The sequence below is a fragment of the Rutilus rutilus genome, assembly GCF_951802725.1.
Source record: "Rutilus rutilus genome assembly, chromosome: 10".
Taxonomy (NCBI): domain Eukaryota; kingdom Metazoa; phylum Chordata; class Actinopteri; order Cypriniformes; family Leuciscidae; genus Rutilus; species Rutilus rutilus.
The window spans coordinates 12,472,150-12,494,225 of NC_140215.1; the positions used below are offsets into that span (position 1 = coordinate 12,472,150).

Genomic DNA, 22,076 nt, shown 5'->3' on the forward strand with positions numbered 1-22,076 from the left:
TCTAAAAAGCATTTTTCATAAACTGCTTAAATTTATATAAAGAAGTATATATTTTATTTATACAGTATTTTAAAGTGATAATATTATGAAAGTATAGGCAGGCTACTGTATAATCATTAACTATGACAAATAAAATGAACTTTAATATGTAATAAAACAGTAGAGTATAATAAATGAAGAGATTCAGAAGGTTCACAGCTAGTTTGATTTACAGCTGATTGATTCTGCAGCATTCTGGATTCAATTATATATATATAACAAATATATTCTTATTTTATTAATAAAGTTATATATAGTATATATATATATATATATATATATATTTCTTTTTTTTTTTTTTTTTTTTTACTGTTAACCAACATATCCGCTTCTCCTGATCACCTTGTTTGAGTTTATTTTGTGACAATGACCAGGCTATACACTATACATTAGATAGGGTGGAGATATGAAATCACACATGTAATGCTGATGATCACTGCTAGCACTCATCAATGGGAAGAAGATGGGTGTTTGGTGTTTTTAGCCCCCAACGGCGTCTTCCAGGCAGTGAGGGGATGGGTAGGTTTAAGTTTGAGGTTAGGGTTAGTTGCCTCTAAGGAGCCATTGGGGGCTAAAAACTATGGAGGGATTATTGGGTCAGATTGAAAACTAAAAGTCTAAAACTAAAAGTCTTAAACATAATCCCTCCATAATAAACACCATAGATCAAGAAGATGTGCAACAGTCAAGAATACAGATACATTATAAAAAAACATTATTGCATTTTTTTAAAGAAAGAATCCTCTATATGTATGAAAACTCAGAAATCACGTGCAAACCATGCAAAATAAATATCTAAGGCTGAAATAAATTACTCATAAGTGGTGGTACTCAGAATGTAAACTTTTTTCTTTATGACAACAATGTTTCAAGGTCTTAAAAATAGATAGGTATAGCATTACCACAGTCTTATACAGATGAACAAAATCAAGTGACACTCTAAATGATCATTTTTCGAGAGAATCACTTTTTATTCTGTGACATTTTCTCGCCATCCACTTGAGGCACTGTGGATCCAGCTGTCAGGAGAGGTTAGGGACAGATTCTCTTTCAGAGCTCTTCTGAGAGTGTCAGTACCGTTGATATAATGTTTTGTGTTAACTCTGACACCCTGTGAAAAGCAAATCCATTATTTATGCATGATTACTTTCTTCTGATTCTAACAAATGGAATCAAAACCACTCTCACCAGCTCAAGAGATGTGCTGGCAACTGAGGATCCAGCTTGGACCCGTCCTCTTTCGAAAGAGACATTTTCAACTGCTTGAAATTGGCCTCAATATCCTTTCTTATGATGGATAATGGCAAGACGTCTTTGAAAGACTTTAGCACTTGCTGTAACAGAGACAAAAAAAAATTTGAATGTTGTACAGAATCAAACTTTTTTTATGCTTTTTATGGATAGATAATATTAAGTGAATGAAGATGAAGTCAAACAAACTCACATAGATTGCTGATAGCTGATGTGCGATGTACTTATGACTCCCCAGATGCTTCACATCTTCATTTACCTGCTGACTGAGAACCAGCAGCTGGTTCAGCCTCCCAATATAAGGAAAATAAGCTGGAAAGTAGAAACATTTGAAATTAACCTGATTACTGGGCTTTGCTTCATTTCATTAAAGAACACTATTTTATATGTGTAAATAAATAAAATCTTCCTCCACTTAAAATGTGAGATTCTAGAACTTTTTAAATATGTATGTTTGTTCATTTTAATATAAATGTAGTATACATGTATTAAGGAATCCAGTTTGTAAAAGAATGCTAAAAACGAGCAAATTACTTTTCTGAAACTGATTTTTTTTTTTTTGTTATGCATTTTATGTATAGGCCAACTAATTATTTTTTTTCTTGAAATGGATATTATTTTTAATCTTACTTTATAGTAATTATTGTATTTGTACTTTTTTTCATGTGAAGTACTTGGTGCTTATTGTAATGCTTTTTTATTGTAGAACAACATAAGCTGCATTTCTTGTATAAAAGGTGAAATACAAATAAAGTTTATTATTATTATTACCCAGGTATGGTCTCAACCATTGGGTGGTGAATGTTACAGTACCGCATTCCAAAATAATTACCATTCTAGACAAATATTCTACTTCTGTGGTCTCACCATCTGCAAGAGATTTTTCCAGCATGTCAATAGGCCTTCCGTGTATCATATAAACTTCCACTCGAGGAAATAGAGCAAATAAATTCATAACTTCCAAATGTTCCTAAAGAAATGGAAATAAATGGGAACACATTATCCAAAAATTATAACTGAGTTAAGACGTATGGTTAATTGGTGATTAGTTAGCCTATACCTCAAGCTGAAGCACCGGTTCAGACGAATGTTCAAGGCATTGGTTCATCTGATTTATTATCTCAGCCCCTATCGACACAACCAGATTCAGAGGTTGTATGATAGCAATTATACTAATACAGTAAAGTTATTATTGTCATCATTATAGTCTTAAGCTTACCATGTCTCTTAAAACTTTCAGACTCCTCAGGACTAGAGTCCTGTTTAAGATTCTCCTGAAACTGCTAATGTAGATTAGCTTGTTTGAATGTTGAGAGAAACACACAAGTATATTCAGCATCAGTGTAAGTGTCTCACCTGATGAACCTGAGCTCTAATCAACAGATCCAGCTGGCTGCAGAGACACAGCATCTCCAGTGCCACCTGATCACTGCTCAGGTGAATGGGCATCAAGGGCTTCCTCACACACACTTCAACTGTAAACAACGAGAAATAAAGCATGAATGTGTTCATATTCAATCAGATGATCATTTCATTAAAAAAAAAAAAGCAACTGTTATTGAAGAGATCGGCATTAGGCTACCTTTGAAATGTGAACGATAAGAACAAGGTTTGCAAAGCGGATCCGTCAGACTCACAGCTGCCATTGTCACCGTAATAATCGCACCAGTGACACAGATTTATATGATTAATACTGAATTTATTCGTTTATTTATCCATTAAGGGCGTTTGTCACTCTTGTTGCAAAGGCGCATTTCAGCGGTCCTCCTCTCCATTGTGTTCATTCATTCACCCCGCGGCATGAGATGTAAATAAAAGGCGTGGTCAAAACGACGAGAAACCACAGAAATGTGCCGGCGTTCTGTGAACCTGCCGTAGAAATAGAATAAAGTCGCTATAACCAGTTTATGACACAAGTGTCGGAATGGGCGGGCTTAGTGGCCCAGGCTGAGTCGAAAAAAAAAAAAAAAATTTTTTGACGTTGTGTATTTTCAGTTATGCTTTAATGTTTCTCAGTTGTATTATTTAGGAAGATTTAAATTTATATAGACCGCTGGTGAAGCAGTATACGTTTATCGAATTGTCACGAGGAACCGGTAACCTTTCTTTGCGCTGTTCAAGCTGGACCAATTACAGTCGTTTGAGGTTTAAAAAAATATTTTTTAAATGGGTATTTTCCAGGTGGTGACCGGTATTTTGAGCATTGTTTTGCACCGCTTCATTTTTTAACCGTCATGGTTAATATCTCAATCATTTTAGATCTAGGCTCCTAAATAAATGTAATGAAACGTCATCTACATTAGTTAAATGACGAAGATAAACCCATCTGGTAAATTATTTAACTTACCTTTTTGCGTTACATTTATCTTTGTCAGAAGATAATATATTTAATAATTATATATATATATATATATATATATATTTTTTTTTTTCATAAACAATTTTATAATTCTGAAAAAACCACAAGAATGCATAATTATGATGTATATCAATCACACCCAAATGCCAGAAATTTCTGCAGTGACATAAGGATAACATCATTTTGTTTTCTAAATATATTTAATTTAACTTGAACAAAAAAAATAAGGAATTGTTAATGAAAGGGTGGAGTTATTTCCGATATTTATTAAATAGTAATAAACACAGACAAGAAAATGTTTTAGAGCTCTTCCATGATTCCAATGAATTACAATAAAACACGGCGTGTGTCACTCCTATTTCAAGTGACATAAGAAATCAAAGTAATGCAATCAAAATAAACTTTTAAATAGTGTGCTGATAAACATCAATACTCACACAGTACTGATATCTTGTATTACAAAAAAAGACAAGAATTTTTCTGCAAAGTCTCAAATAAAAAAAATACAGCTGTAGTTAAACATTTTTTCTATCACAATCATTTCCATAAGAAGTGCATCCGAAAAAAAATAAATGCGTTAGCAGAACTTCGCCAAGCTATTTTTTTTAAAAAAGGAGTCCTGCTTTTGTTACAATTTTTAATTTACATGCTTCATTATACAATAAAAAAATGTTCCATCATATTTCTGCTCCCTTTTTTGACAATATGATACACCAATTCAGAAGAGTCCATTGGCTGCAGCAGAAAACCTGAATATCCCCAGAGTTAGGGATAAATGTATTAACTGACAAGTCTGGAGAAGTTTCCTGAGAGACACCAAGTTATGGCCGTCCACCAGGGTTCAGCGTGAGATTAGCCATAAGCTCATGAACTGCTGCAAATATCGTGCACTCCCCTGTTAGAAAAAGGTTAGAGTTAATATTGAAATGTGAATGAAGGAATATCAAATGTACCGGTACCTAAGTTTTAAAAATTCATATTAAATAAACAAATAAAAGATGCATATTCAAACATTCAAAAAGCACTGATCTACATTAGAATGACGTGCGAACCTGATCGTGGTGGATGGTGCTCATTGAACCTCCTGAGGATGGAGCTGACCATCAAGGCCGCGGCTCCCGAGGAGCTGTGCTGGCGGGGGATATCGGCCTGTTGGGTCAGTCCAGTAGCCATGTCGTACACAATGGGCACTATGATGCTGATGGGCTCCTGGGGTACCGGTATCCTTTGGGTCAGCTGGAGCTGTAGAAGAGCATCTCTTGAAGTTAATATATGTCAGGAATCAACAGTAAATTCAAAACGCAGAACAAACAGACCTGCTGGGTGTACAATGGCCAGGAAATAAATCATAATTCAAAAGATCAGCAGTAGAGCAGGAGTTGATTTTATCAATTGAGAATTGGTTGTATAGTGAAAGTGTGAAGGAGTGATTCAAATAACTTACAAAGAAGAGCATCTTGGTCTTCAGCACCACAGCAATGGTTCCTGGTGGGGCAATGGGAGGAGCGCTGGGTGGGATGGTCAGACAAAACTGCACATTCCAATTCAGCTGGGCCGCTTGGTCTGGGAACTAGAGGAAAACGATAAACCGATTAGGGGTTACGTTTGGGGTCGGATAAAAAAAGAAAAGAAATTATATATATTCCCCTGGTTTCACAGACAAGGTTTAAACCTAGTCCCAGATTAAAATGCATGTTTGAGCCGTTTTAACTGAAAGCAACTTGCACTGACATATCTTAAAATATTTCAGTTCCATTGTTTTGTCTCAAGTTACACACCAGTAACGTGTTTTTTCTAAGGCACGTTTATAAAAGCTACTTAAATCTCCTTAATGAACTAAGGCCTAATCCTGGCTTAATCTAAGCCATGTTTGTGAAACCAGGCCATAAATGCGCACATCAACCCGATCACTTTATTTAGCATTCATGTAAACACTTTGTTTCAATCAGAATGAAATCATTCCGATTAATGAATCTGAACATAAAGTGTTCATGTAAACGTGGCTAGTGTCACATGCTCAAGAAACATTTCTTATTATTATGAATGTTAAAAACTGTTGTTTTGCTTCATATTTTTGTGGAAATCCTTATACATTTTTTCAGGATTCTTTGATGGATTAAAACATTTCAAAAGAACAGCATTTATTTTTTTATTTTTTTACAGTGTAAAAAACTTTTGACAGTGACTGTCAATTTTTATCAATTTAATGTTTCCTTGCTGAATAAAAAAAAATCGTACTGATCACAAATTGTTGAAAAGTAGTGTATGCTTGCACCAAAAAAAGACAACATTTTTTCAAATAAACAATATGTGCTTACCAACTCCAATTTCATGATGCGAACACAGTCTCGGAGTATGTTGGTAGGAGCTCCCAACAGCTTTGTGAAGGCATTTAGTGTGTTGTATTTAAAGGGTGGTCCTGCAACCTAAGGTGAAAGTGAAAGAGAATGACTTGCACTTGCATGACTGGACAATACCTGGCTTGATTTCACTTGGCTCAGTTCACTTTTCACACTGAGTGAACTGATTTTAAAAGGTTAAAAAAAATAAATAAAAAAAACCCCGTAATTGCACCAAACAGAATAGCAAAAATAAGTGTTTTCAAACTAGTTAAATGTGGGGTAAGCAATATATGAAAAAAGCGGTTAAAAAAAGTTGGCTGGACCGACAACCAGACACAACAACAAACGTCTAGCCAATCAGCATTAGGGGGCGACGGGTTGTATGACGGTGGAGGAGAGAGAACGAGCAAGAGGGAGATTTCAAGAAAGACTGTAGAAAGAGAGATGGCTGAGAGACATGACAAAAGAAAAAAGCTCTTAAGAATATCACTGGAAAATGAAGGGTTATGATCAGGAAAGAGCTTTAGGCCCAGCGTTAATATTATAAAATCTTTCCAGCGCTGAAGAGAGCTAAGCGGGAAGGCCTGAAAACACACGGAGGTTGCTTTGATTCCATTCCATATGTGAGTAACACTGGGTTTGAGTGTCATTGTCTGGAGCTGCTGGGCAACTAACAGCGAACTCTTGTTTGCATTTACTCTTGTGTGTGTGTCTGTATGTAAATTTTTCATGCTTCCTTGATGTTCGTTCATCATCTTCGCTTTATTTTTCTTGAAGCATTACTTTGTTGTACTTCTGCTACGATAAATAGACATCCACTCTTGCATTGCGTGTAACGGAGGCCAGCTAGTGAGAGTTGTGCAGGCTGATGACTTCTAGAGAACATGGTGTTTACTGTTTAGTGTCCTTGTTAGTGCACCCGCCTCACATGCCAGCGATCGGGGTTCGAGACCGACTCTGAGCAGGCGGTTAGGATTGGAGGGTGAGCTTTAGAGGTGGAGAAATGAAGAGAGGGGTGTGTTTGTTTGGGTTGGTTTCATCAACAATATCCAGCAACGACCTTGAGAAATAACATACTGCTTCTTTAAGCAGGTATTTCCAAACTCGTGACATTGGTTGAGCAATTTGGTGTCAAAATAAGCTCATCAGGGCACTCAAACAAAAAGATTGCAATTCTGTCTGCTGCCACTTTCCAAAACGTAATGAAAAAGAGGAAATTTGAGCTTCACTGAACATCACATCAAATGATAGTTAGTTAGTTGATGCAATGAGTTCATTTCCTACCCTGGTCTCAAAGAACTTCTCCAGGACCTGCAGCTCCTCCTGCGACCAGGGTCCAGTGTTTTCTGGTGTGACTTTTAGCTGCAGAGTCTGGTAGGATTTGGGGTTGAGTGCCACTCTACATTTAAGCACGTCCGTCTTAAACATGATGACACCTGGTTCATTGGAGTTCACAATAGTAAGCTGCAAAGAGAAAGTAGTCATGTGTAATTCAAATAGACTATACAAGCAGAATCAACATTCTGATGTGTCAAATGATGTGGTGATAATAGCAATATGTTAACGGTTTCTGACTCACGTTGGGTTCTATCTGGATGATTCTCTGTAGGTGTCGCCTCATGATGACAGAGCCAAGGAAGCGCTCGAGAGGTGAGCACAGGTAGCTACCCGCAAGCCCTGGCACCGGGCACGGCATGGGTGAAGGCAGAAGCAGCACATGTAGTTTGCTGTGGGTGAGGATGGTTGGAATAGAAGCGGCCCAGGACCGTTGTGGCAGTTTTCGAGGAGGGGGCATTGCCTGTGAACCTGCACACACACAGCGTGATATCAGCTACTGCATATTGTTTGAAGAAATACTCAAATGTAAATGAATTTAAATTATTTTAATTTACATCAAACCTAGTGAATAATAGTAATTATTGGGTTAATCTCACATACACTGTCAGGGAAATGTCTAGGTAATATTTTACCCCAGAATAAAAAGTAAAACAAACAAAAAAAATCATAAGAATTCTCTCTTTCATAAGAAATTAACAGTCTAATTTTAAAACCATTAAGATATTTTGCATTGTAGCATAATTCAAGACAATTAAGCAATTGAAAAATTTAAACTGCGGAAAAAAAAAAAGAAAAAAAAAATGCATCATCATTATAATTTCTTATCCATGTTGAAAACAGTTGTGCTGCTTAATATTTCTGTGGGAATCATGATAAAAAATTTTTTTAACATTATAAAATGTCTTTACTGTCACAAGTTAATATGTCTTTGCTGAATAAAAAAAGTAATAAAGGGATAGTTTGAATTTCTTTCTTCTGCTAAACACAAAAGAAGATATTTTGAAGAATTTTTTTTTTTAATACTGTGGAAGTCAATCAACTGTTTAGTTACCCATATTCTACAAAATATCTTCTTTTGTGTCCAGCAGAAGAAAGACATTTATTCAAGTTTGAAACAACTTAAAGGTGAGTAAATGACGACAATTTTCATTTTTGGGTGAACTATCCATTTAATTTCTTTAAAAAAAATATTTCGGTCTCCAAACTTTTGAATGGTAGTGTATGCATAAATATTAAGTAAAATGCTGGCTTTAAAACATGTTTTGATGTGACAGATCTATCTCTATGGACTTACTGGTACCAGCTCGAGGGGAGTGGGATGGGTCTGGAATGGGTGAGTGCAAAGAAGGGTTGCCTGGTGACATGCCAGTGATTCGTGCACCGGGAGAGGGTCCAGAAACCTGCGGGGAACCTGGCCAGGGGGCAACTCTTGGGCTGGTGGACAAAATTGTGTATGGTGAACTGGGGTCAAGAGTTCCTGCAAAAAAAAAAAGAAAAGAAAAGGATTTGGACCATAATTCAACATCTTGAGGTGGGTAGCGATTTCCATCGACAATGTAGACCGTGATTTTTAGTCCAGAGCAGTAACGGTGCTCCACACAGCCCCCAAAAATCCACATCCCTACTGAATAGGGGGAACTCTGAAACCAGTATTTCTCTGTGAAATCAGAGATGCTTCTATGAAGCACCATACAATGATGCGAACAAGGCAAAAACGAATGCAGCTGATTCACTTTCTTTCACAGTTTCAACAGCAGACCATTTATGACATTCTGACACATCAAAATGTATTGCATAGTGGCATATTGCGACTAATTTGAGGTAGTAGACAATACCCAGCCCTAATTTACAAAAAAAATACACTATCATTCAAAAGGTTGGGGTCAGTGTGTGCGTTAAATTGATCAAAAGTGACAGTAAAGACTTTTACAATGTTACAAAATATTTCTATTTCAAATAAATGTTGTTCTTTTAAACTTTCTATTTATCTGAGAATCCTGAAAAAATGTATTGTAGTTTCCACAAAAATTTGTCATCACAGGAAAAAAACTGATATTAAAATAAATAAATATTTTTAATTGTAATAATATTTTCACAATATTACCGTTTTTACTGTATTTTTTACCAAATAAATACAGCCTTGGTGAGCATTAGATAATTCTTTAAACAAATCTTACAGACCCCAAACTTGACTGGAAGTGTACAAATATTATAAAACATTTATTAAAAATTACAAATAATTTTTTTTTTTTTAAAGAAGTCACCCAATCAATCAGGCTATATATATATATATATATATATATATATATATATATATATATATATATATATGTATGTATAGAATATGATTTGGAAATCAGATGTTTTGTCTTCCCAGTCCCACCAGTCAAAAAACAGAAAGAAGCAGGAAATAATCAGCAGAAAGATGTATCAAGAAAGTGCTCATTTAAGCAAACTAAATCCTCCATGTGGAAGGTCGAGTGGTAGCAACAAATCAGAAGTCTTTCACCAGCCCATCAAAGATTGAAAGCCCTGGACCGCAGAGGTAAGGAGGAAGGCTAATCAACAAAGCCCTAGATCCAGACCTTCCATACACTTACCATGTGGGCTGGCAAAGTTGGAGGTCTGCCCCATAGAAATGCCCAGAGAGGAGGGAGAAGGGATGGGCCCAAAGGGAGAAGGGGCCCGCAGAGCTCCACTAGGGGAATTGGCTGCGTGGATGTTCCCTGCACAAAATTAACCAATCAGTGGCCTTATCAACATCTGACAAGAGTTCCCTTTCACATACGCTGCAGCTAAAGCGTGACAGGAGCTGCAGGCCCCGAATGGAGATGGGTGGACATGTCTATGACTGTGGGCATGCTTCTCTACCATGATGCACGGTGATGGTGTCATAAAGCACAGACTGACCAATAAAAGCATGCATGTCCACAGACAAGAAGAGCTCGAGGGACGGTTTTGCAATGAGTGGGACACCAATGAGAAAATGTTTCCTCTCCTTTTGATTCCCCAAATCCATGGTGGCATGACCAGCACGGCACAGACAGCAAATTGACAGAATTTGACACGAGAAAAGACACACATATATACCTGGAGACTGCGTTGTCATCATGGAAGGTGAGGGAGGCACGTGGTAAGGGTTGGGGGGCGATGTGAGGGGTGGGTACACCCCTCTGCCTGGAGGCTGTGTCTGGGTATGGGGCATGAAGGTGTCATCCATGCTTATCGGGGACGGAGGATTGTCATCCTCATTGACTGAGCGTCTGCGTGCGTCCTGATTACTATCCACAAACATGTTCAAGAACGTCTGTGGAAAATAATGGAAGAGTGACAATTACGCCCATGCACGCCTCTACAAGTCCTCAACTGGATAAAGGGATAATGCACCCATAAATTAAATTATGTCATTTACTCATTCTCAGGTAGTTCCAAACATGTACGAGTTTTTTTTTCAGCAGAACAGAAAAGACATTTTCAAGAATGTTGGTCACCAAATAGTTTAGGTTCCCATTGACTTCAATTGCAGGAACAAAAACATTTTTGGTTACCAACAGTCTTCAAAATATATTATTTTGTGTGCAGAAAAAAGAAAGAAATGAGGGTGAGTATATGAAGACAGAATTTTTTGGGTGGACTATCAATTTAATAACATGATTTGCTCCACCCACCTTCAGTCCAGGGGCAGGGTAGAAACCTTCAACTATCTTGGTGTTGTCAAACAGACTGTAGGCCCCGTCACGGATAGCAACCACACCTCTGCTACGGCAGTAGATGTCGATGCAGTACATGTTGCGGAAGGCCAGTCGGATGTGAGTTGGTGACTGGGGCAGAATGGAGAAGCACTGGTACGCTGTATTGGTCCTTTGGGTGAGTCCCAACATAGGCACTGTGGGTAGCTTGTTGATGGCATTTAGAGGAGCAAGAGTGTCTGAGAGGATCTAAGAACAGACAAGTATGTGAAAATATTACCAGCAGCTACTAATAAATAGCACTTCAAATTGGTCAGTTAATTTAGTTTTGAAAACATACCGATAGCATATTTATATTTACCAACATAATTAATAAAACTACAAATTATGGGTCATCGACCAGTGACTGCTTAGATTTTAGTAAGTAAATAAACTACATAAAGCTTTATGGTCCCAAGGCTCTAGATACCTGTAGAAGTTGTACTACATTGGGTGTCTTGTTGAACATCTCTTGAAGTTGGTGGAGAATTATGTTGTGACAGTTGCTACAGCCTGAATTAGGCCCAACAGTCCCCAGGGCCAGATGGAAACGTTGGGTTGCTGAATTCCACTGTATCGTCACCTAAAAGAAACAGGGTGGATCTTGAAGTAAATAAAACAAGTCTGATTTAAACTAAATCATAAAATAAAGACTCAACATGCATTTGAACAAGTTGAGAAGGTTTTTACCGAGCTGCCTTTGGTACTGCCATAACATAGAACCAGCTTCCGATAATTATACAGTCGTATCTCTGAGAAAAGGCTCAAATATGAGGGCATCTCTGGAAAATGTAGAAAATTCATTTTTAATTTTAAGCAATTCAAGTCATCATGTATTTTCCCATACCTACTTTACTGTTCAAAAGTTTGGAGATGGTGAGATTTTTTTTTTAATGTTTATGAAATAAGTCTCTTATGCTTACAAAGGCTTTATTTGCTAAAAACAGTGAAAAAGCAATGTGGAATATTTTTTTTAAATGTAAATAACTGATTCATCAATCAGTAAATGTGTCCATGTAAATGTATCCAGTGTCACATAATCCTTCAGAAATCAGTCTAATATCCTTATTTGCTCAAGAATTTTTTGTATTATTATCAATGCTGAAAACAGTTGTGCTGCTTAGTACCTTTTTGTGGAAAAAAAAAATCTTACTGCCCCCAAACTTTTGAAAGGTAGTGCAGGTCAATGTCTCAATCAATACAAAATTACCACTTTGTCAGCTAAATTATAAAACAATAGTCAATTATCAAAGTAAAGCAAATACATGTACTATGACATAAAAGGAATACACGTTATAGCTGGTTATGACAAAAACTACTAGTGATTTTCCTGATTGGAACAGTTAGTTACATACCAGGTAAAGAGCGTGAGAACTCCAGCACACATTCATAAAGCTGACTAACGCTGTTCCAATCATTCAAGAACATCTCCACCACTTTCCTGCCACCTACTGGCTCTGATAGGGGATTCTCATACGTCAGGTAGACATGCCGCATGGAAGCTGAATTGAAATAGAAAATATTGTGATCACTTACACATCACTGTATTGTTTGAAAGCCGTTACCAAACAAAGACCTCTCTTTACCTTGCTCTTTGTTGGATGTGCCGTTTAGTGGGCAACTGGAGAAAACCAATTCTGCCACCCAGGTGCGATTATTGCGGCCCTGTAGTCTGAACGTGCAGTCCAGCAGGGAACGCTCCAGAGTTTTTCTCGTTTCCTCACTCACTCCCTTACAAGGTGGAATTCTGAGAAAGGAGGAAAGCAATTAGTACACAACTCCTCATAAGTTTGGGGTCAGTCAATTTTTATCAGTAAAGTCACTTGTGATGGAAATCTAAATTTACAGCAGCCATTACTTCAGAAATCATTCTAATATGCTGATTTGCCACTCAAGAAACATTTATTATTGTTATTATCAATGTTGAAAACAGTTGTGCTGTTTTTAATATTTTTATGGAAACAGTGATAAAAAAAAAGGGTCAGGATCCCTTGCTTAATATAAAGTTCAAAAGAACAGCATTTACTTGAAATATAAATATTTTGTAACATTATAAATGTATTTTCTGTAACTTGTAATCAATTTAATGCATCCTTTGAATACAAGTATTGATTTCTTTACAAAACAAAAATCATACCAACTCCAAACTTCTGAATGGCAGTGTACATGGGACAAAGACCTATATGCACATCTACCACATGTGCCAGTCTGGTTTATTAACTTCAGAGACGGTGAACTGACAGCCAAATACAAATCTTACTTCAGAATACGTATAGCGTGGCTACAACCGTCTCCTTCGACCTGAACTCCCTGATGAGGAATCTCCATATTCGACAACTGCGAGAGTAAAAGACCATTCAGTAAACACAAAATGTGACGTTTATGAGAAATAGCTTCAGATAATACAAAACTGCCATCGCCATCTAAAGGATATACAGTACCTCACAGCGTAATCCGATGAGGGGCATGTTAGTGTCACACATAGCCACCAGGTGGGCAAGCTCCTTATTGAAGGCACACATTTCTCCTGACCTCTTGGGTTTCTTCGGTTCAATGGCACTTTGCTCTCCAGACAACTATGTAGTGACAAAAACAAGAATATGAATTACATACAATATAAAACTGAACAACACAATAGACAGTAACTTTTTTTTTTGTGTATTGGGACATACATCTTAGGGGCAGGGACAATCGGTTGTTGATTGAATGGAGGCAGATCTGAATGCAAGCTTGCAGATTATCGTAAGAGAGTGGTTTAAGCGGACTAAATGATTGGAGAAGTCCGGCAAGTCTCCAAGTTACACTACGCAGTTTCCGTTTTTCTCAAACAGCGACCCCTAGAGTCGCTGTGGAGTACGTGTATTTAACGTCACCGTCGTAAATACCACTCACGCAGAGCCGTCTCTGCACTCTTTCGACCGCGCTTTCTTTGTCGACTGCCATGATTCACGTCTGAAATGCGTGCTAGTGTCTTCCATAGAGGCTGCTTCATATGTTGTTGATGTATGTGACGTCGTGCCGTAAAGCAAGTCGTGATTCTCGCGAGATTTGTCGGGGCGCCACCTCTCAAACTTGCATTGCTGGTTTTGCCAGTGGCGTCCACCTGCTGCTTTGCTATCGGGATGATGATTCGCCCTACTACAAGTTCGTTTACCATCGAAATGATTTTGAAGCTGTTATATTAAGGTACAAATCTTGCATAGTGTGCCTTTAACCGGAAGATCGAATTATGATCATTTAATTTAAAATTACAAGGTCAAAACATTATTTTATTTTTTTTCAAAAATGAAACATGCATGTATGAATTGTTGACAATAAGATCAATAACATGCCTTTAGAATATAGGTAGGGTGAATTTCCATTTCATGCCGACTTTAAAGGTGCACCCGCCTCACCTCTTTAAATACAACACAAAGTGGTTTAAGATGTTAAAGAAAAAGATACGAAATATTTTAGGTTCTGCATTAAGTATTCAGTTCAGAATATTTCGTTGAGTATCCCACCTTCCTCTTGGACCCAGGACGAGTCATTCGACCAGATGAAATGTCCTGCACAAGCTCCTCGAGGTTGGGCTTAAACTGTTGTAGCAGCTGAGCAGCAGGCAGCCCATCCTCACTCTCCATCTGACTCACAGACAGGAAGTAGTACTTATACTGAAGCTCTGTCGAATTGCTGGACACATCAAACATCTCGACCACCTGAGTAAAGACGAGAGTTAATTAAAATGTTTATTTACATAAATGTACAAAAATCTTTATCGGTGAGATAAGTAAATAAAATATATATGTATTTACAATATAGTATTGTGGGAGGCGGGTGAGTTTGATGAAGAGGCGATGTTTTGACAGGTTGCCCACAGGATGCGTGGTTAAGTTAGATAGATGGAGAGTGTCTGCACACAGCGTGGGAAGATGTTTCACAGACTGTCGACATCTCTGCTCGCCCAACCAGAATCTGTTCAAAACATAATAGATTAACAACAGCCACTGTCATAATATGAAACGCACTTAGAACAGGTAGCTTGACTGATTACTTTAGCTGTTGTAACCAGGTGACGATGCGCTTCATGTCATCGTTGATACTCTTTTCAATTTCGTCCAACATGGACTGATCTGGAAAGAAACCAGCAAGGTAGGTTAAGTAGTTCAAATGATCAGATGTGGGCTGAATCCAATAGATATGCGACTAACCGACTCCGTAGAGCATTGGCTGAAACATTCCCGAATGCAAATCGACAAATATGTGGAGGCACTCAGATCGCCCGCAGGGCTCCAGTATTGGTATTACTAGTGTGGGCAGTGCAGTCTCTATGAAAGCTGAAAAATAGAAACACAATGCACATGTGCGTTATGCATGCATAACTTATAATAGATCTAACCTTCATCTGTTTTATAACTATTAACCTTTCCATGTCAGGGACTGATTTCTAGTTGAAAGATGGCAGATTTAAAAAAAAAAAGAACATTATTTTATTATCAGTATTAACAGTATGAAAATTGATATTAATTTAGATATTTGCTTCCCTACACAATAAAGCACAGCCTCTGGTAAATCAAAGCAGGGTGAAGATCTCTGTGCTGTAAAATACTCACAGTTATCACTAGGGTTGCTACTTTTCAGGATGGCTTTGAGTTCTTGCAGTTTCTGATGCGAGCGGGCATGCACACTATCGATCAAAAGCTTTTCCACAGAGAGATGATCGATCTGAAAGAACAGCCCACAAACAGCCCTATTAAGCTTTTATCCTCATTACTGTTATTATACACAAACTTTACAAAGTTTGAGTTTGGTAAAAAAAACATGTTTTTGAAAGAAGTCTCCAATGCTCAAGGCTGCATTATTTGTTTAAATATTCAGCAAAAACAGTAATATTGAGAGATATTACTCTTTTAAATAACTGTTTACTATTTTAATACATTTAAAAAAAAAAAAAATTATTTCTGTGATTGTAAAGCGCTGAATTTTCAGTCGTCAATTCGATTACACACTGTTTATGTTCATCCCTAATCTTATGTTTCACACATAACTTAACTCAAGAGCAGATGCTAATGGATAACATGGCTTAGGTATGGTTATGGTATGGTTAACCGCCAACAATACGGTTGCGTTAATACAGCATTTTATTTTTACGCGAGTGACAACAACACATTTTCAGGACTCACAACCACATTGGAACTATTTGTCTGCCAGGTCATATAATGTGAGAGCCACAGTGAACTGTACAAACATAAAGGGTTTAGTTTACTCACGGAGACGAAGAAATGATTGAATGAAGAAATTAAGCATTCATCTGTAGATCCACCAGAGCTACAGTGTGTGCGAGCTGCGAGGCTCAAACATACTCTCTGCACTCGGTTAAAATCCTTGTTTGTTTTTTCAAATATCTTATGGATGAACTCACACCTTGATTAGACTCATTAATTTAATAAGCTGTCAATTGTGATAAAACTTCCCAATGTTATGGATATTGCCATTTTTGATACTGTCGCCGAATGTGGTTGTGGGCCCTGAAAATGTGTAGGCTCGTATTAAGCGGCGCTGCCATACTAGCCATTAGCTAGCTCTATTAGCATCTGCTCTAGAGTTTTGTTTTGTGTGAAACATGTGGATTAGGGATTAAAATAGAGCGTGATCGACGTAAACTATGTCGATGCGTCATTCCAGCCCTACTATGAATATCATTATATATATATATATATATATATATATATATTAATAAATATATTTATAAAAAGGATATTAGTTTAACCAGTGACACTCACCTTCATGGCTCTTTCCATTAATCTGGAATCACAGGCAGGCAGTGGAGGCTCATGGGAAATCTGTAATGGCTTGGAACCATCCGTCTCATCAATTTTAATGGTGACCTTGTGCACAGGTGCTGTGCCAGTCTTTCTACCCAGGACCTGTTGACTGCAAGGCAAAAATCAAGAGATGCAAAAACAAACGAGTAAAATGACAAAAACTCTGTAGTGAATTTTGAAACTTACTTCCAGACTGACAACGTGAGGCACTTGGCAGGGAAATAGCGCTCCACCTGCACTAGATCACCCCATCGCTCTCTGATCAACATCAGAGTCTGCGAATGCAACACCTCCAGCTGTAGTGATAGGCAAAACGAGTCTGATACAAGTCATCAAGGAAACCTTTTTGATTTAACACTTCGTCTGGGCAGGTAAAACAAAAGCTATACATTTTCACCAAGCTATACATTTCCGCTAAACGCGTCATCCGGTAGACTTTTGACAGCTTCAGGGCTTTCATGAAAACGAATTATACTTACGCATTTTTGTATCTAGGCCACGAAATGTTGGATCAACAGAGGGTTATTAAGAAAACAGTGGTCTTTAACTCCAGTGGTGGCTCATCAGGGGAGGCAAAGCCAACCCAAATTTTAGAGGTAAAAATGGGAGAAGGACGATTTGATGTTAATAAAAATTCCCAGTTATTCATTTAATTTCATGTTTCAGAATGTGTATTTCTTGTTTGTAATTTCACCACGGTAAGTGTAACCACCGAGTTCTTCCCCGAAAGTGCCTTATCTGCCGATGTAATTACAAACGTTTGGAAAACTGTGCTAAGGTGAGTCTAAGGGGATCAAGAAGGGGAGGGGCAAATCCATCACCAGAGACTTAGAAATTTTTGCCAATAACCATTGAGTTTTTGAGATGAAAATTACGTGATGATAGTCTGAACTGCTACCACTGATGTACCAACTAAGCATGGAGAGTAGAGATATTGAATATTTGATTGCAAACAAATTTACGAAGCTGCCATTCGGACAGCAGCTACAAATTAAAAAGGAAGGAAGACCCCACGCCTATGCTGTATATACTACATTTTAACACAGACATTTAAAAGGACAGAAAAATGTTGTTTTTTTTGCTTCAAGTGATAGGCCATTTTTTAATTCTTGCACCTGGGAACAATACTAGTTGATGCTATTATGACTACAAAGTTTGCGGAGTATTTCCTACTAAAGAACGGCACTTTTTGACTCCGGTTGAGCGTAGCCATAGCAGACTGGGAGAAATAAGTATTTTTTCTCTGTTTTCTATGGTCGGGTAGCACAGATTTCTTTCTCTTTTTTTTTACTGCATAAGCAGCCACGTTTTATTGAAAGCCCATTTTGCAGGTGGTAAAGTAACCCTTTAAGCAACCAAACAAATGCTCTACTAAAACACAACAATCTTAAGTCTTGAGCTGAAAGGATACGGAGGCAGCTGTACATGTCCTGAAGAGGCTTGTCATCTCCAAACAGGCGGGACTGTACCAATTCATGGATATAATTAACCTGCATGCTGTGAACCAATGCCCGTCCATCTAAATAAATAACATATAGAGATGTTATTAATAAATAAGTTATGAACATAAATACACACTCTGGTTCAAAAGTTTTAAAGAAATAATATTTTTATTTAGCAAAAATGCATTAATTTGATCAAAAGTGACAGTAAAGACTTTTAGCTTCTTATAAAAGATTTGTTTCAAATAAATGCTGTTCTTTTAAACTTTCTATGGATCAAAGCATCCAGAATTTTTTTTTTTTATCACGGTTTCAACAAAAATATTAAGCAGCACAACTGCTGATAAGAAATGTTACTTGAGCACCAAATCAGCATATTAGAATGATTTCTAAAGGATCATGTGACACTGAAGACTGGAGTAATGGATGCTGAAAATACAGCTGTTGTCACAGAAATCAATTACGTTTTATATACTAAAAAAATCTATTTAAAATTGTAATAACATTTCACAATATTACAGAATATTATTCTATAATTATTGGTGAGCATAAAGGAGACTTTTAAAAAAACATTAAAAACAACTTTACCAACCCCAAACATTTGAACTGTACAGTAAAAATATATTTATATAAAAAAGTTGTGAAAAATTTACATTCAGATGGGTTGCATGATATCTTATTTCTGATGCCTTATTAGCCTACACATTGAGAACGTATTACCTCCAGTTTCCTTGTCTTCAACTAGAATCTCCAGTTTAAGAAGTCTCCAAGGGATATCAGGATCGTCCCCCATCACTGTCAGTGTGGCTTCAAATTCTCCCTCAACTCGAAACTTCACTCGCCCGTTGGCTTGACATGCAAAGAGTTCATAAAAACAAGTAAGATCATATGTTGTGAGAACAAAACACAGCGAAAGGATAAAAATGTATGGATAAAAAAATGTTTGGAAATATATAACCTACTTATTACAGTGCAGAATAAGTCTTTCCCTGTAGATGTGTAGAAGTTGGAACTTACCCACAGTTAAGTTGGCCAGCTGTGGGGGCAAGTCAGTGGTGACTAGTCGGTGTCTCAGGATTTGATTCAGCTGATTTAGTGTGGTCTGCTTCTCTGTTTTGGTTATAGGGTCAGGAGGAATAATTTTGTCCTGAAAACAAATAATCCCATTATTTCCGGTTCTCTACATCCACTTAGATGCTGCTAAACACTACGTTTGACTACTCACTCGGATGCATGTGGGCAGACGCGGATAAGACCCGGTGGTTAGTACATCAATGGCAAAAGGGATGGCAAAACTAGGCAAACGCGCATGTACCAATGCGTCCCTGGCCAGTGATGCCAGTCGGTCAGCCGTGTCAACAAATAAATATGCTTGTTGATCCAGAAATGAGGAGATCATCTGTAAACAGAGCTAAGAATGAATACTACATAAACAAGAGTGAAAATAACTCAGATTGGAGGTGGGAAATAAATCACGTACCGCACATTTCTCCACCTTCCCGGCATTACTTGCCCATTTCACAAGAGCAAGCAGACGTACAAAGAGCTGCCGTGTCCGACTGGCAAACTGAACAATTTCAATTTTCCTGTAAGAGACAGGTTAAATCAGTAACGTTTATATGCATGCATAATGTACGCCAGGGGTTTTCGATCAAAGACAGAATAGACAGAATATAGATCATATAGATATAGTTTATTGTATAAAGACCCAGCTTTTTTCTACTCATAGTACAGTATTGTTAGATGTATTATTTAATATTTATGTATTTTCTTTAATAATTTATATTAATTTATTTATTTGTATCTAATTGTTACTTGTCTTAATCTTATTTTTTATTATTTTTTTTTTTATTTTGACACTGTTTTTCTCTAAACTCCCTCCCCTAGTTGCAAGAGGGTTATAGATTGAAAACCCCTGATGTAACCAATATTACAATAATGTTTATTGGAGAATATCTTACCTTTCCATGTCTGTTTTTCGTGGAAGTCTGTGAAAATCATAAAGATATGGTTAAAAATATCAAATGACAGCACAAAGCATTTTATATCTTACATCTAGACAACTTCGGAGAAATAACAAAGATCCTTTGCCTCAGAACAAAAATAAAAGTGTGCAAATCTACATTGCTGCTCTGATTAAAGCAATGTAATATACTGGGATGGCAATATACCAACAGAATATTACAAGATAAAAGTTCATGCCTGGGTCACCTGCCATATTTCAAATTCATCTAACTTAGGCTGCAAAAAGCAGAGAGTAACTTCTGGAGCCAAAGTCAAATATACTAGCTTCATGTTAAAATATATTATATCACTTTGCCATGGTTAACCAAATAAGAAGTCACATATGTGTCAGTAATAGAATGCCAGCAGCACTTCCATATTATTTACTACCAATTTACATGCAAGACTGTTGTAAAGTAAACATATGGACCAACGCTAAACTAAATCTAACTTTATTTATCCATGCCTGACTAATGACCATTCAAAACAACCAGCCTCTCTCTCATGAACTCACAGCTCAGCCAACAGAGTGATTTCATGGTAGGTTCGCTGCAGTAGAAACTCGATCAGGACGCTCAGTCGAACTCCTTGAGTGGCCGGGGCTCCCGGCGGAGGCTGCGGGGTTGAGGTCGGACCCCCGGCGGGGACCAGCTGCCCGTCCGAACCGATCTGAACTGGAGCCATTTTAAATACAGCGGGAGCAATGTATGGTTACGGGTCCGACCCTTTCTTTTACTCGCGTTTACCGCAAACTAGGCCGAGAGAATATTTTTACGCGTACGTCCTAATGTTTATATCCTGCTGAAACGATCTCAACCCATGGAGAAAAGAAGAAATGAGCCTGTAAGATGTGGAGAGATGGAGCTCCGCCATCACCCACCGGAGCTGAAGCAGGAAACAAAACTCTTCTTTCCTAAATGGCGCTGGATAAATTATTTAAAATAAAAGTCTGAAAGCCAAAAACGTGACTTTTAAAAGGATTACATTTGTTTTTATTTCTCTTTATGTCTTTCACAGTAAATACAAATGGAACAATAACTTAATTTAAAAAAAAATACATTTCGTCTATCTAAGGAGTCCAAAAACATTTTAAGTAACATTAGCTTCTTGAAATAGGAGAGCATGGGGACCTTTATTTTGCCAAAGCAAACTGACAAAAAGAATATCCGTTTTGGAATGTAATTGTATTTTTTATTTTAATACAGCAAGCATGACAAAATAAAATGAATTAATTTTATTAAGTGTATGTTGTTTTTGTTTTTGTTTTTTACTAACAAATCAAACAACTTCAGTGCTTTTAATTTTTCATTTTGACTTCTGAAAACTTAATTCCTTTCTAAATATTCTAGAGGGGTGATTTGAGAAAAAAAAATATGGATGAAACACTTTGCCAAAATAATGATATTATAAACACAAACTACATTTATTCAAATGTTTTAAATGTTTTGTGTGGGATATTTGCATGCAATTGTAGCCTATTGGTTACTGACGCACAAAGTGCAGTTCATTACTAAATAAATAATATTGGGTATGGGCCAAAGCATTATATTTATTATAGCCTATTATTAATTAAAAAAAAAAAACGAATATAATAATATTTCTAACAGGTTTGGTCTTAGCCTAATATGTTTATAGCTTTTCAACCATCCAATCATTTGCTGGTCGATCAGCAGTCGGTCGATTAAATGCAAAGATTATTTGGAACATGATTTCCAACATTAATTATTGAAAATATAAATCATTTATATTATTTAAAATGGACTAGCCAA

General features: G+C 37.1%; 2 protein-coding genes across 4 annotated transcripts; both read right to left on the bottom strand.

Annotated features, from left to right (window-relative positions):
- Positions 1-947: 947 nt before the first annotated feature.
- Positions 948-3,188, bottom strand: LOC311298207 (uncharacterized protein). 2 transcript variants are annotated; one of them, XM_084420948.1, is made up of 8 exons: positions 2,873-3,188; positions 2,647-2,765; positions 2,510-2,570; positions 2,351-2,418; positions 2,158-2,260; positions 1,484-1,602; positions 1,228-1,373; positions 948-1,150 (listed from the first exon to the last, which is right to left on the bottom strand). In XM_084420948.1, the coding sequence occupies exons 1-8, from the start codon at positions 2,934-2,936 to the stop codon at positions 1,090-1,092; spliced, it is 741 nt and encodes a 246-aa protein (XP_084277074.1). In that variant the 5' UTR covers positions 2,937-3,188; the 3' UTR covers positions 948-1,089. The 2 variants fall into 2 exon arrangements, with proteins under 2 accessions (XP_084277074.1, XP_084277073.1); XM_084420947.1 differs by having other exon boundaries at positions 2,510-2,573; positions 2,873-3,069.
- A 707-nt stretch (positions 3,189-3,895) lies between these two features.
- On the bottom strand, positions 3,896-21,208 carry med14 (mediator complex subunit 14). 2 transcript variants are annotated; one of them, XM_084420949.1, is made up of 30 exons: positions 20,822-21,208; positions 20,265-20,291; positions 19,784-19,889; positions 19,529-19,702; positions 19,321-19,450; positions 19,024-19,152; positions 18,273-18,380; positions 17,048-17,180; positions 16,820-16,970; positions 15,650-15,761; positions 15,248-15,373; positions 15,091-15,169; positions 14,852-15,011; positions 14,561-14,755; positions 13,499-13,633; positions 13,318-13,394; positions 12,644-12,804; positions 12,413-12,559; positions 11,748-11,839; positions 11,488-11,640; positions 10,998-11,267; positions 10,420-10,636; positions 9,930-10,055; positions 8,624-8,806; positions 7,571-7,797; positions 7,276-7,455; positions 5,968-6,075; positions 5,094-5,219; positions 4,702-4,891; positions 3,896-4,544 (listed from the first exon to the last, which is right to left on the bottom strand). In XM_084420949.1, exons 1-30 carry the CDS (start codon positions 20,989-20,991, stop codon positions 4,471-4,473), a joined length of 4,266 nt encoding a protein of 1,421 aa, XP_084277075.1. In that variant the 5' UTR covers positions 20,992-21,208; the 3' UTR covers positions 3,896-4,470. The 2 variants fall into 2 exon arrangements, with proteins under 2 accessions (XP_084277075.1, XP_084277076.1); XM_084420950.1 differs by lacking the exon at positions 9,930-10,055.
- Between the last annotated feature and the right edge of the window lie 868 nt (positions 21,209-22,076).